Below are 14,403 nucleotides of genomic sequence, written 5' to 3' on the forward strand. Positions count from 1 at the left end.
TAATGTAAACAGAGGACACCAGCTCCTTTCTGTTTATGTTGCCAGCATTCATAAACAATGCTCAGGTTTAGGAAAATCTTCTAGTCACAGAGTCCAAGTACCTATGGTCCTTTTGGGTTGATTGTTTTGTTCCCCCTGACCAACAACAGTATTTGAATTTCAATTAAATTTTGCATCCTACTCTGTTGCTCACTGGAGAACCATGGAACTTTAATCAAACTATAGATTGTCTCCCCCCACACACTACATTTGCTAACTGAAAAAGAAATCCAGGACTTTTCTATCTTCACACAGAAGTCAAGTGCTCTCAAATGCTGCTGATTGGTGTGTGTGTGTGTGTGTGTGTGTGTGTGTGTGTGTGTGTGTGTTGCTGACATCACTGACTGAAATGCTAGGTCATGCTTATACCAGACCAAAGACACGATAAAGAGTGAACCACCTACCCATAAAACCTGAGGGCTGTTTTATGTATCTCCTCCAAAGTTTCCATCTTGAAAAATACAAAAGTCTAAATTGATGGTTTCTACACGGGCCACAGCCACCCAGGCCCACCTCTGCCGCTGCACACACAGTATCTGTCGTCTGTATGCTTTTTTTTTCTTTTTTCAAGAAACACGCTATCCCCATGCCTTTGCTATTTAAGTTCCTCTTAGGCGGGAGACAGTGTAGAGGGAGCAAAGCAAACCAGACATCAAACCCATTTATTCTGAATCTTAAATTATGAGTTTTATCATCAATATTTTGGTTACACTGTTACACAAAGGACAAATTAACATCCGGTTTGAGGTCTCTTTGATTGCTTTGGGATTAGTGACATTTCCTTGGCACACAAATCCTGTACCCAACAACCCTCAGCTACCTCGTGAAACATTGCCACACCAGGTGCCAATCAAGCCAAGATTTGTAAAACCACTCTTGGGTTAGCGGCAGCAGCCAGTACCTTCCATGCTGGTGATTTCCAGGTGGCTTCTGGCCAGGTGCATTTGCGAGTGAGTGTCACAACACATCCCCGTTCCCGGCAGACCAGAGGGAGTTGCGAGGCAGAGGGGACCAGGCTCTCTCTTGGCTGCACCCGACCCCTGGGCTCACTTTCCGAGGTGGATCCCAAGGAAATGAAACTCACTGCGGAGACACACTCAGTCGCGGACAGGTGTTTACAGGATTTGGTGATTACAGCTCCACTCAACTTATCGGGTTCAAGCCCTCCCAGGAACGCCAGGTTCTTAAAGGATCCCAGAGTATAAATTACAAAAATAAAGCAAAATCCAGGTTGCGGATTCTAAAGGTGCATCAGAGAATTTCAGGAAGCAGCAGCAGCAGCAAAAAAAAACAAAACGGTCCATTGGCTATTGGCAACTTTGAGAGACAGTTCATTGGTGTGTGGTGTGGTCCCATCCAGAAACCAAGCACGCAGGTTTGTGTTTCGTGTCCTTTGATCTCATCCATGAATTCCACAGCCAGCCGCTTTACTCTTTCCCCATCCCAGCATGAAAACTAAAAGTGGGAGAGAGGAGGGAGAGCCAAGCCTGGTAAGAAAAGTGAAGCTTTGGGAGAAAAAAGAAAAAACACAAACAATACAAAACAAAGAGTCGCAGTCCGATCCTCGTGCAAAATTTGCTTCTGTGGATAAAGCACTTGTTGACAGGTTCACAAAGCCCCGCCCCCTCCCCGTCCTCCCAGCCACCCAGGGGACAATACAGAATGGAAGTGAAGCCGCTCTTGGTTCTTAAGGCTACACAGACACACACAGAACACTGGGCCAGGGCTGTCTTGCTCTGAGCCCCGACCATAACTGGCTGTCCATCCTGGGGAGGGCAGCGTCCTGCCCTCTGGACAGGGATACAACGCACAAACAAGGAGAAGGGACGTCCCGACAAGAAAATCCCCTATGGACTTTACAATCACAGGTACAAATCGCTCAAATGGATCGTTTCGTCTCTCCTGAAGACCTTGTCACCTAACCCTAGTGAGAGGCCAGGTTCCAGAGGAAGTGTCCATAGTCAGAAGACGAGTCGAAGCTTTCGAAGGAAGTCGCTCTACTGCCACATCCTGACGGGAGGTTACACACGAGTTGTCCTTGGCGGGCAAGTTCGGGGTGTCACGGAGGGAAGGCCGGTTCCGGGGCGGGGACGGCAGCTCCACTCCGCCGACCGAGTGGCCGGCGTCTATAGTGGGAACACCAGGAAGCCGGAGAAGGTGGAGTACTTCCAGCCTCCCATGAGGTTGCCCCGCTCCAACTTGAGATGCACCTTGTCCTCCCTCTCCATGAGCAGCAGGACGCCGTTGCTGGCCGCCTCCCTGGTCACGTCCTGGTCCCCCGCAAACGCCGAGATCACTGGGTAGCCATTCTGCATCAAGCTGACCTGTAAGGCAGAGGGGAAGGCTCAGCAGACCGCCTGCAGCCCGCAAGCCTGCGCCCTCTTTCCCTCCAACTCCCCTGTCCTTCCCTGGGAGTCCACCAGCCGGCTCAGAGCACAGCTCACTGACCCCTCAGTCCCCCCCACCTACCCCCCACCGTTCAGCAACGGGCAACTCTCACACAGTGCGCTAGGGCCCAGTGGTCACAGCTACCCACCTGGATGGTTTGTCTGTTATACACTTTGACCACGTGGAAGCTGAAGCTATAGATCCCTTTGCGGGGGGCTACGAAGATGCTGGAGGCAAGGTCAAAATGGTTGCCAATATTTACTAGAACCTGAAAGAGAAGAGGGGACGTGGTGCTGACATCTGAAGCCTCACCTCAACCCAGCATTTGCTCCCGCTCAGATGACCACCACTGACACGGGGTTGGCTGGTTGGTGCCCAGAGTCTCCAGAGCAATTCTGCACTCCTACTGTCCTCTGGGAGGAGGCGTGACCAAGGTCAAACTGCACTACAGCACAAACACACCCCACAGATACTGTAATGGATTCTAATTAGTAAAGATCTGAGCATATATCTTATTTATGGCCTCAGAAAGTGGACGTGAATGTTCTATGTGGAGCGGCAGGGCAGAGAGAGTTGGGGGGAGAAGATGGAAGGCAGACAGTAAAGTCAGGAAATGAACTGTAAATCCAGCCTGTTTCTGGGGACTGTGGTCATAGGGCTCACAACATAATGCACTGCTTAACAAACAAGGCCCTTGCCAAATGGAGAGAGAAGAGCCGAGGGAGCAAGAGGCCAATTCAGTGAGGTCACTTCTGTGAGATCAAGTGCCCGCCCAACACGAGGGCAGACTCTGTGAGGTCTTCCTCTCGGTGTGTCCCAGGCCCTCGGAGCGCATAGCAGACACTCTGAAACGGACGTGGAGTGGAAGGGCTTTGTGAAGGAGCACTGCTTCCCCTGCCTCGGCTCAGGCTCCTGGGAGGATTCGTTTACTCCCGTGGCTAAGTCTGAATAGACTGGACACGGTGGGCTGGACACCCAGAGCTCAAACTAAGGGAATCGGGAGCCTGCAAGATTAACCGCAGAATCACCCAGCTGACAGACCACATGACCGTGGTAAATTTCTACCACTACAAGGGGGAGGAAAGTTCCAGTGTCAGGAGCAGAGCTAGCTGGAAGCTAATGAGGCCCGCTAAAAGGACCTGGTTTTCTTGGGGTTGTAGTGAAGATAGAACCTGGCCATTTGGTGTGGTTTCTATGCCTGTTCTTCTTGATGCACCAATCACCACACAATTACAATGTTACAAAGGCAGGCTAAGGGTCTTGGAAAGAAAGAGTCAACACCAGTATCAAATCCTTTGCTTCTAGATCTTGGTCACGTGATCAGAAAATAACGCCCTCGCTTCTCCCCCTCACTCATCATGGGCGGATAGCATGCAGCTTCCCGCAGCAGTGGGGTGTGCTGCGGGCAATCATAGTAGGCCCAGGCCGGGGGTGGGGGAGTGGGAGGTGGGGAGGGGGGGTGTCTTCCAGCACCATTGCTGTGCAGGAAGCAATGCAGCAGCACAGCCCACGGCTTGAGCAGGTGTCTCTCACATAGAGTCTTGTCCACTGCTGAGAACAAAGCACCTCGGCTGCCAATTCTCAGTCCCCCAAAGGCCGTCTGCTCAGTGCCCCTCACCATGCCTCCCACAAGCATAAAGCATCATCTGCCCATCCGCTCCGAGCAGCTTCTTCTCTTCCCCTCAGCTGAGGAGACTCCGTTTTCCATTCTGGAGATGGGGAGTCCAGACTTTGTTACAGAGGGAAGGCTACCCATTAGGCCCCAAAGACTGAGCCTCAGTTACCCCTTCATGGACCCAGGTAACCCCAGCTCATCTGTACCATCAGAATCCACCGCTCCTGATGCTGGCCTGACTCAGAGTCTTCTGGGTACCCAACCAAAATGGTGGATGTGAAGGGTTGTGAAAACGATGAAGGCCCTGGCCAGTATGAAATAAGTTATATTGCAACTGTAGCACCTTAAAAGGAGTTTATTAATAGACTGTGTTTCCTGGATGCCCATTTCACTCGTCTTTCCCTTATCTGGAAGTGAATAGATTGCTTTCTGTCTGGTAAATAAAAACATATGGCAGGAAACCAAAACCAAACACTCTTCCACACACAGAGAAGCCGTTAGATGTGTGTGACCCTGAGCGCACTGCCCGGGCAGAGGCAGGGGTGAAGGCTGATCTGTTTGGGCTTGCCTTTGTCTTCAGCCAGTCGGTCTGTCCCTGGTTCGCATGAAGAGGCAAGCGGTGACACCCTGAGCTCTAGTGTTTTGTTAAAGCAAGCATATTAGCAAAAAGTTTTAATTGCCTAAAGTCCTTAAAAACTACTTCAATATTTGCAATTATTTTTTTGGGGGGGGACAGAAAAGCAAGTTGGAGAGGTCATGCACAAAAAGGTCATGCCCTTTAACCCTGAGCCGCAATCCCCCAGAACAGGAGTCCTAAGGCCTCATCACTCTGGCCCTAACTTCCGCAGAAGTTAAGTGGCTGAAAGCACTTAAGTAATGGCTGTTTATTTTCATATCAGCACAGCCATCACTTATTTATACTCTCTAAGGAATGGGTGTGTGCATTGTACGCCTTGCATTCTACTCTGCCTGTCGTATACTTGCACATCATTTTGTGGGGTGCGTGTGTGCGCGCACACTCACCTTTCCTGAAAATAAACACTCTCTTCCCAGCCCAGCCCGGGAGGCAAGCAACGCACGCGTATTTTCAGAACAGGAGTGGCGTGCTACGGTGGGCTCCTGTTTTACATGAATGTGGCTGACCTCAAACCTTCCATCAGAACCCCACCCGCGGGCCCCCCCCCACACACACACAGAGGAAAGGGGAGCGCCGCGGCTTCCTGTGGAGAGTTTCAAACCCCAGTTTCAATCGGGGGAACCCTGGGTGGGAGTGCCAAGAAGGGGCGGGGGGGGGAGGGTTGGAGGTCTGCACAAGCTAGGGTGAGCGGGGAGGAGGGAGAGAAAACGAGAAAGCAGAGGATGGGAGATGAAGCGTGGATCTATAGGCTTGCGCGCGCGGGGGAAGCAGCACAAAGAACCCCACTCGGTGGGGCGGCGCGGACCCCCGCTCCCGGCCGGCCCGCGGGGCGCCGCTGACCTGGTCGAAGTAGATGGTCATGGTGCGGTTGCTCATCTCCGACGGCTCGTGGTTGGTGCTGCGCGTGGCGGAGAAGGCCACCTTGGCGCTGCCGGAGCGCACGGAGATGCCCAGGGACGAGGTGACGGCGCCGTCCGCCGACGGGCTGGAGTCGCACACCACCAGGCACTTGCCCTCCAGCACGATGGGCTCCGTGTCGTTCTGCGCCCGCACCGGGCAGCCGGCGGGCAGCAGCAGCAGCAGCAGCGCCAGCGCCGCCCCCAGGCAGCCGCCGCCGCCGCCGTCGGCCGGGTGGCGCTGCGCCCCCCGGCGCCCGGGCATGGTCAGCCACCAGCCGCGGGGACCCCGGCCCGGAACCCGCATCGGAGCTGCGGGGTGGGAGGAGCCGCCACCGCGGGGCGCGGGGCGCGGGGACGGGCGGGGCCCGCAGTCGCCTCGGGCCTGGTCCCCCCCCGCCCCGCCCCGCTCGGACGGTCGAGGCCGGGGCTGCTCAGAAGGACGGAGCCAGCGGACCTGTTGGAGGACAGAACCCGACCCTTAGCCGGGGGGCCGGGAGCCGGGGAGCCAGCGAGCGGAGGCCGGGGGGGTGGGTGGGGGGATCCCGGGGCCACGCGCTGCCACCCCCCCTCCCCCGTCCCCAGGTGGCACCTCGGGTCCCGCGGAAGCCCGCGCTCCGGGAGGCCCGGGGGGCGCACGAGGCGAGGGGCCGCGCCGAGCCGCCCCGGTCCTCAGCGCCGCCCCCCGCCCGGCCGGCCTGGGTGCCGGGGTGCGAGACGCCGGCGAGAGCCAAACCCCAGATTCCCCCCGGCTTCAGGGCCGCCGTGGCTGTCACCCCCGTGCCCGCCCCGCCCCGCCGCCCGCCACCGACTCCCCGTTCTCCCTCTTGCCCCCCCACCCCCGCCACCCCGGGGGAAGTATATTTTTAGGCAATCCATTTTGTTAAAAGGAAAAAAAATAAATATATATATAATCCCACTCATAACGCAAATCCCAGGACTCGGGGTGCGTGAGACGAAAAGGAAAGAGGGGGCGACGCGGGGCGCAGGGGAGGCCATCGAGGCAAGCACCCTCTGCCTGCGCCCGGGGTTAAACCGCCCCCCCCCCCCACCTCCTGGATTCAGGATCCCCAGGCGGGAGCCCCGGGCTGGGCGCATTCTCCGGATCCCTGGCGGCGATCGGCGGGGCCCCTACGGGGCGTGGGCTGCCCGCCGCCCCGTGGGCACGGGCACCGGGGCCCTGGCCTCGCCACCGCGAGATCGCCGGTTATTCCAGCCTTCCGTCGTCCCGAAACCAGAAGCCCAGGCGCCTCCCCTCGCCGCCGGGCAGAAGTCTCCCCGCGGCCGCGCGCAGAAGTTGCTTCTCAACAAACGCCCGGTCCTCCCCGAAGGACGGCGAGCAGCCGCCCGCCGCGGCTCCGAGGCGCCTCCGCGCCCGCCGCGCCTCCCCGCGCCTCCCCGCAGGCCAGCCCGACCCCGGCGCTGCCCAGCCTGAGCGCGGCCGGCCGGGCGCGCTTACCCAGGACCTCCATGGCGGGCGGGCGGGCGGGCGAGCGAGCACAGCCGTCCACCAAGTTGTTCTGCTCGGGGAGAAAGGAGGCGTGCGGGAGCCGGCGGGGGACGGCGGGCAGCGCGGGCCCTGCTCCCCGCGCGCGCGAGCGGCCAATAACCGCGCCGCCCCGCCCCGCCCCGCCGCTTCCCCGCACCACGCCCCGGCCCCGCGCGCCCCGCGGCCGGCTCTGCGCCCCCCGCACCCAGCCGCTCCCTCGGGGTGGGGTGGGGGGGTCCCCCAGCTTCCCGCACCCCGTGCGCCCGCCCGCCCGCCCGCCGCGCGGCTCGCAGACCCGGCCTCCCCTCCGCTCTCCAAAGCGCTCAGTTCCGCGCGCCCCCAAGGACAGCGCGCGCGGCCAGGTCCCGGCCCCCGGCCCCCGGCCCCCGGCCCCGGCTCCCCCGCCCGGCCGCCCGCCCGCTCCGCGCACGCCCCGCTCTCACCCAACGCCCCGGGCGGGCGGCTGGGCGGCCGGGTGGGGTCCGCCTAGATGCCGCTCCAAACCCGCGCACCCTCGGAAGCCGCGTCCGCGTCTCCAAATTCCCTCCGCGTCTGAACCGTGCGCAGGGCGGCCACGCTCATCGTGAGGGAGACACTTTCCAGATTATTCCATCGCGGAAAACGAACGGGAGCGAAGCAAAATGGGATGGAGAGAGAATTAAAAAAAAAAAAAAACACGAAAAACAAAACCAAAAAGCGACGCGGGGTGGAACGGCCGCGGGGCCCGGGCTCCAGAGCCCCGCGCTCCGGGAACGCCAGGTTCGGGCCGGGACTCCAGAGCTGCCTCCGCCCGCGCTCTGCGTCGGCGCCCGCCGGGGAGGCTCGGGGCCGGCGGGGAGCGCTCGCGCCGCCGCCGCGCTCGGTCACTCCGAGGCCGGCTCGGGCTCTGGCGACCCGGGGAGGCGCGCGGGGCTCTGCGTTGCGCCCGGAGCGCGGGCAGGCGCGCTGGCACGGACGCGGAGCGCCACCTACGGGCCGCGCGCGCTCCTGCCGCGGGCTGCGGGCGGGCGGACGGACGAACGGACGCTGGGGGGCGGGGGCAGGCAGGGGCCCATCCCTAGGGAGGTCTTCTGCCACCCCCACCCCATCCCACCCCCCGAAGCAGAGCTGGCCCCTGCAGAAAGGCAAGGACGGACGGCACCGGGCTGCCCCACCGTCTCCCGATGTCCGCAGCGCGCGGGATGGCTCCGGGGCGCCCGGAGCCGCGGCAGCCTGGCACCCACCTTCCCGCGACGATCCTCTGCACCGGGGCTGGGCGGTGCGGTCGCGGTCCCCGCCTCGAACGCGGCTGGAGCCGTCGTGGACGGGCATCCTAGCACCTGAGCCCCAACCGCGCAGTTGACAGAGGCTCCGCTCTTGGACTTGCACACGCCACCATTTTCTGATAGGCTGATCAGAAGTGCATCTCCAGTCGCAGGCTGCGAGTCGTTAGGGCAGATGGCGGGAGTTTCCCTCGCCCCTCCACACCTCACCACGAGGCCTCCTCGCTTGGAAGACCCTGGTCCCGCGCCGCCGGCTCCACCCCAGAGCAGGACACGCTCCGGGCTGGGGATGCTGACGCCCCTTTCTAGGGGCTCCCGGGACGCTTCTCCCCATCTATCTAGCCCAGAGCCGCCGGAAGCCCGGGCGCAGGCGGTGCCCCGCGCGCCCCCATCTGTTGAAGGGGAGTGGAGGTGTGGACGGCCGGCTGGAGGTGCGCACAAGCGGGGTGGCACGCGGTTAGGTGAGACCCCACGTTTCCTGTGGGCGTAGGAAGTGACTTAAGAGCCTCTCAGAGAGACATGCCTTCTGCTGCACCCAAAAACCAACTCCAGAACCCCTGCCTGTCTGAACTGTGTTCAGTGAAAGTGAGGTACTGTAGGTCAACGTGTTTATGACATGCTCGCCGAAGCCAGCTTGGCCCGTCGTGCTATTACAGGACCGAATGCTTGCTTAAGTGACTTTAGGTCCCCAGGCATGAAGGATTAGTCTCATAGATAAAAATTTCTTGGCTAATCTACTGAGCAATAACTCACCATAGAACTGAACGGATTCTAACTTTATTTTTACATATGCCAGTAATTAATTATATAACATCACCGATGTAGCCTGTATTCTTTGTATTTTCATTGCTGGTTAACATCTTGGAGTTGTCACATATACTGACCTCACGCACATCAACCATGTGTTTTACCTAAAACCTGATTTCATGCTAAGAGCAGGGTAAGTGAAGACCTTTTATGGAGAATTTTTATGGGAGGTGATAGACAAGTATCATTACCCTTCAATGTTCTCCAGTAAATGCTCACATAAAAATGTCATATTTCTGTTCAGTTAATAATACTGTTACTTACAGAGTGTTTGGAGCAGTCTTGAAGCACATCGGAGACTAACAGGTCTGTAAACATTTTGCTTTCCTGGAATGTTATGCTTCCAGACCGTTGCTGAGCACAGGCAGGGGACCTTGCGGTTTTGTCCTTCCCGTGAGACATATCTGACTCCTCAAGGGTCATGAAACAATGAAGCGAGGGAAGAGCGGGGAGGTGGCAGCTCTCATAAATTTAAAAAAATGATTGGTTTAATTGCGTCGTTTTATGGGGGTCCATGTGATAATTCATTGCCTGTGTAAACTGTGAGATGATTCACCAGAGATGTCAGCATTTCCATCTCCTCAGACGCTTTGTGGCAACTTTGGGTTGGTGTGCACTAACTGTAGGTATTTCTGAGAGTATCATGTGATATAATGCATGCAGTGTCGCTGAGGGGAGAGGGCAGGCCCCGAGTGTGACCGGGATTCTGTAGTGGTTTTGGTCTAGGACCAGCACATTCATCACCAAGTGAGGGTGAGTGACTTGCAAGTAAACCGTAGATTGGGAAGTTTTAACCTAACGTAAAGTAAATCGAACACTTTCATGGCCTGGATGTCAATAAAGCCTTTTTTTCCCTCCTGCTGTGTGTTCCGAAGACATTTGGCAGAGGCAGAGACTGCATTATTTTATGACTGCGATGAGCTCTTGATCGCCAGACGCTTCCAAAAAGAATGTCCAATCAACTCTCCCAGGACTGGTTGGTGCCAGGGAGCAACTTGATGGGCCAAACTGAGAAGAGCGGGCTGTCCCTTGGGAGCCATTTGTGTGACACAATCTACCATAAAAGCCATTTTATGCTGGTCCTAAAATTTTAAGAGAAATATGGTCATCCTCTGCACAGAAACCAAGGTTCAGGAACAAACACACTTAACAAATGATCCAAGTCCCTCAGTGAAAGCCAGGCTCTGGCCACTTGGAGAATCAGCTAGCTGGACACATGTCCGTCTTCCCCCCTGACCAGGCAGGCACCGGAAGCCTCTAGGACTCATGAATTCACCAGCTAATGCTTCACTAGTTTGCATCACGAGATACCGACCATCTGTATTGACACACCATCCACCGCGTCCAACTCAATAGGAAAGAAACGAGGCCATGCTTTTTCCTCCTGGAATCTGTGTAAAGTGCTCTAAGGAGATGACATTCTTCTGTGTCACCTCAATTCCAGCTGCCTCGACCGGACTTCAGGCTGCTCTGGAGTAGCTAAGATCCAAATCTTGTATTCTTAGGAAAACGTTAGCCAACACCTGAGGAGTCATTTGAAGGACTTCTACTTAGACATCTATGAGCCACATGGACTCACACATAATAAACTCACTTTGGAGAATGGCTTCCCTTCAGAAGCCTCATCTTTTCCAGTAAGCATGAACTTTTGTTAATTTGTTAATATATTGGAGACACAGAACCATCAGTTGTCCCAAGACAGCTTTAACCACAGCTGGACGTAAGGACCAAAGGTAAAAGGCTCAGACAGAGCTGATTGATGGTGCCAAAAGCTCACAGAGCAAGGGGAGAATCAACTTTCACATCTGCCATTGTGGAGTAGACTTTCTGAAGTTGGACCTTGGATAAAGACAGACAAGCCTTTTCATTGCTGAAGTGATATTCAGATTAAGTTTCCTAGACTCTGAGCCCTAAGCAAATAGAAATATGTTTATATAGTTTTCAAAAATACTAAAATAAAAAGCGTGCCTTATGGGAAATATTGTAACGCAAATTGCTTTACATTCCAGGAAGAATTCTTTCAATAACTTTGGAAATCTTCTGTGTGTCTTCAATTCCCTAAAATAATATATGGTTATATTCTTAACATTCATATTATTTGTGCTTCTTTATTGTGCTTATATTGCCTTCCACGGGAAGATTGCTTATATGTCATGCAAGTTGCAAGCAAGCACCACACCTTCTTTTGTTTAGCATTTTCCAATACATCCAGCACGGCATCTTTATCTATTGGGATACATATATTTACTAATTGATCAATTGACTGGGGTGCCCATTATGCATTAGCATCACATGATTCTATTATGTTTCTCCTGCTGGTTACTAGAAGTTCGTTCTGCACATCTATCTGCATAAGTCCTTGCATCCAGTGAGAGAAAGTGTTCTGAAAGTTTATTAGGAAAATGAGTTGGAAAGAAAGGAGTCTTTTATTTCACACGATTCCCTGGGAAGATGAAATTCGGTTTGTCTTCAGCCATCTTAAGGGTTCAGGTAAGAACTTTGGGTATAAGTAGAAGAATTGACAGGCAGCAAAGGTATGCTCAGTTTGAGTCTAGTTATGAGTGTGCTCTGGTTTTCCATGATCTTGGTTCTGGGTTTCTAGCATTCCAGAGAAGTAGTTACTGCTGTCATGATTTGAGGAGATCAGTTTATTCCCATGAAATGATTAATCAGGCTGCAGGGTATAATCTGGCCATTGGGGGTAATTTGTCCTTACTTAGGGGTGATCTGTCCTGCAAGACTCTGCTTTTCCATAGGAGTAGGCCCAGTCCCTTGTCATAAAGTTGTTATGGTGGGTTGGTTATTTTCCTTTTTTTTTTTCTTTCTGGAACCAAAGGTGATTGATTGCATTGTGACCATGGAATGAACAGCTTCAAGAAAGGTGAAATACAAAATGGAAGCCAAAATGCTAGGGTTTAATGCATGGCTGCCAAACCAATTTAAGTGCCTGCTACAAATACACTTTGAAGAGATGGGAAGTGAGTTGTCCTGAAGGTGAGAACAGTAGCATTAGCCTTTTGGTTTGAAGACTTACTACGATCATGAAAATTCCTATCTCTGGGCCCAGTGTACAGAGTGGGGGGGGGGGGCACCTGTTGCTAGGGAAGTTTAATTCCAATGCTTTCTCTGAGATATGGGATCTTACCCTAAAAATCTAAATTTCCTTTGCATGTCCCCAAACCACACAACTACAGCTAAGTGCACACTCACCTTCAGAAGTGCCTGAAAGGTAAACCCATTCATGACTAAAAATAAACCAGTAGGTACGTGAAAATTGCTTTAAAAATTAACCCACCAAGGTAAAATTAGACTAAAGGTATTTCTATTTTGTTACTTTTTGCCTTATAGAAATATTATATTTCTCCAGCCTGGCCATAAGATATTGAGGTAAAGCTAGAGAATTGGCATCCATTGGGATATTGTGTTTCCTTTTGTTGTTTCTTTACCTATGAAAAGTCTTAGTCTTGCCTGAAATACATGGGATACCAGTTACAGAAATGCATTATAATTACGGAAGTGGGAAGATAGAAAACCTTACAACATTTGTTCTTCTACACATGCCTTTTCCAAACCTACGCCATTGCTAAAGAATTAATATCTTCATAAAGAACATTTGATGTATCAGTCTCAGAAGATAATCATAGGTGAAGGAGCTGTGTCATAGAGTTTTGGTTATTGATTATTGATAGTAACACATGCTGAGGTGGTCCCATTATATACATGCCATGAAATTATGTGAGTACAACTTTGTATGTAAAACCCATATTTTCTATGTAAGTTAATATAACGAAAGCTCTTGCTTTTGTTAAAGAGCTAAATTGTCCAAATCTTGGAATGGAATGGATTCCCTGATTGTGCAACTCTACAGATCTTTTATATAGAAAAGTTAGGCTTTTGGGTGTTGCTTGCTACACTTTATTTTGTTTGGTGGACTTAGGGTCTACTTCCTACATTCTCTTTTCTTACCATTTTGTTCCTCTTTTGCCTAAGTGGTTTTGTGTTTTCTGAACTTCAGTGCCCATTCACATGTCATTAAAGGAGCGAACACTTGTAGTAAAAGAAGTTTAAAGTAGCCAATCACACAAACAGCTAATAGCTATATTCATTTTCAAAAGGTAGACATATTAACAGCCTCTTCTGTAATTCAAACAACCATTTCTGTATGATGAATGCTAACCTTCATATTGGAAAAATAGAAATGTGACTCTCGTACTTACCTGGCAGGTGAGATGCCAGGTAAGACCATGATCACAAAGGTGGTTTTCCCAGGGCCAGCCTTTTCCATTGCACTTCGGAAGTGCTGCCCCTCGTAAATTACCCATACGTGGGAAACTCAACTGCATAATTTGTGGTTGTGGGTGACTGCATTCATGCTTTCCCCTGGAAAGAAATGTGACCCTCAAAATACAGAGGGGACAGCAAGAAGCACCCACTTTCCCCTTTTCATTTAAACAAGCCAACAAGCAGTTTACAAGCTAGGTAGGCAGGCAGGCAGGCAGGCAGGGAGGGAGGTAGATACGTATGTACGTACATACGTAGAATTAGCATAGAGTTTTGGTTTGGATGTTTCTCATTCTCCACAATCTATGCGTTAAGGATTTGGTCACCAGCCTGTTGCATTATTAGTAGATGGTGAAAGGATTTGCAAGTGGACAAAGCAGGAGGAAATGGAGACATTGGAGGTGTGAACATGAAGAGGACCTGGGTGTCCTGCGTTTTCCTGTCTTCTTAGTTTCCCACACTCTGCTGCTGTTCACTGCTATGGTGATCCACTAATGGAGGCCCAGCTCAGGCAACTGTGGGCTGAGATTCCGAAAACTGTGAACCAACTACGGGCTCAAATAAACCTTTCCGCCTTTGCGGTTATTCTACTCCTGTCATGTACCCACAGCAACAGAACACTGGCCGCCCGGCGGGCTTGTGAATAGACACATATCCACCTCTGTCAGGTAAGGCAAATGTCACAAACATTTCATGATAAATAAACCCATGGGAATATCTTGTCTTGACCTGAACAGCAGACAAATCTTTTACACTTGGGTAACGTCAGCAAAGATGACTGCTGCACTACTTGTTAGATGCCTTGTGTTAGATGACACAAATGAAATATTAATAGTTGGAGTTTGGGATCCAGATTTGGAATGGAATACACACAAGATGACAGGCTGTATTCTCAACCTAGGAAGCTGAAGAAAACGATAATAAATGGACAGAAATTCACCGATAATTTTGATGTAACCCGTGAGTTGTAAGAAGAGGTCTGGATGGAG

The 14,403-nt window shown here is 52.9% G+C and overlaps 1 protein-coding gene and 1 pseudogene across 1 annotated transcript; one reads left to right on the top strand and one right to left on the bottom strand.

Annotated features, from left to right (window-relative positions):
- Positions 1-661: 661 nt before the first annotated feature.
- On the bottom strand, positions 662-5,882 carry Cbln2 (cerebellin 2 precursor). Its single transcript, XM_048363408.1, has 3 exons — positions 5,520-5,882; positions 2,576-2,695; positions 662-2,363 (listed from the first exon to the last, which is right to left on the bottom strand). Exons 1-3 carry the CDS (start codon positions 5,880-5,882, stop codon positions 2,166-2,168), a joined length of 681 nt encoding a protein of 226 aa, XP_048219365.1. The 3' UTR covers positions 662-2,165.
- Positions 5,883-13,342: 7,460 nt separating this feature from the next.
- Positions 13,343-13,516, top strand: LOC125364318 (annotated as a pseudogene).
- The last annotated feature ends 887 nt before the right edge of the window (positions 13,517-14,403 follow it).

The sequence above is a fragment of the Perognathus longimembris genome, chromosome 15 (genome assembly GCF_023159225.1).
Source record: "Perognathus longimembris pacificus isolate PPM17 chromosome 15, ASM2315922v1, whole genome shotgun sequence".
Lineage (NCBI taxonomy): Eukaryota > Metazoa > Chordata > Mammalia > Rodentia > Heteromyidae > Perognathus > Perognathus longimembris.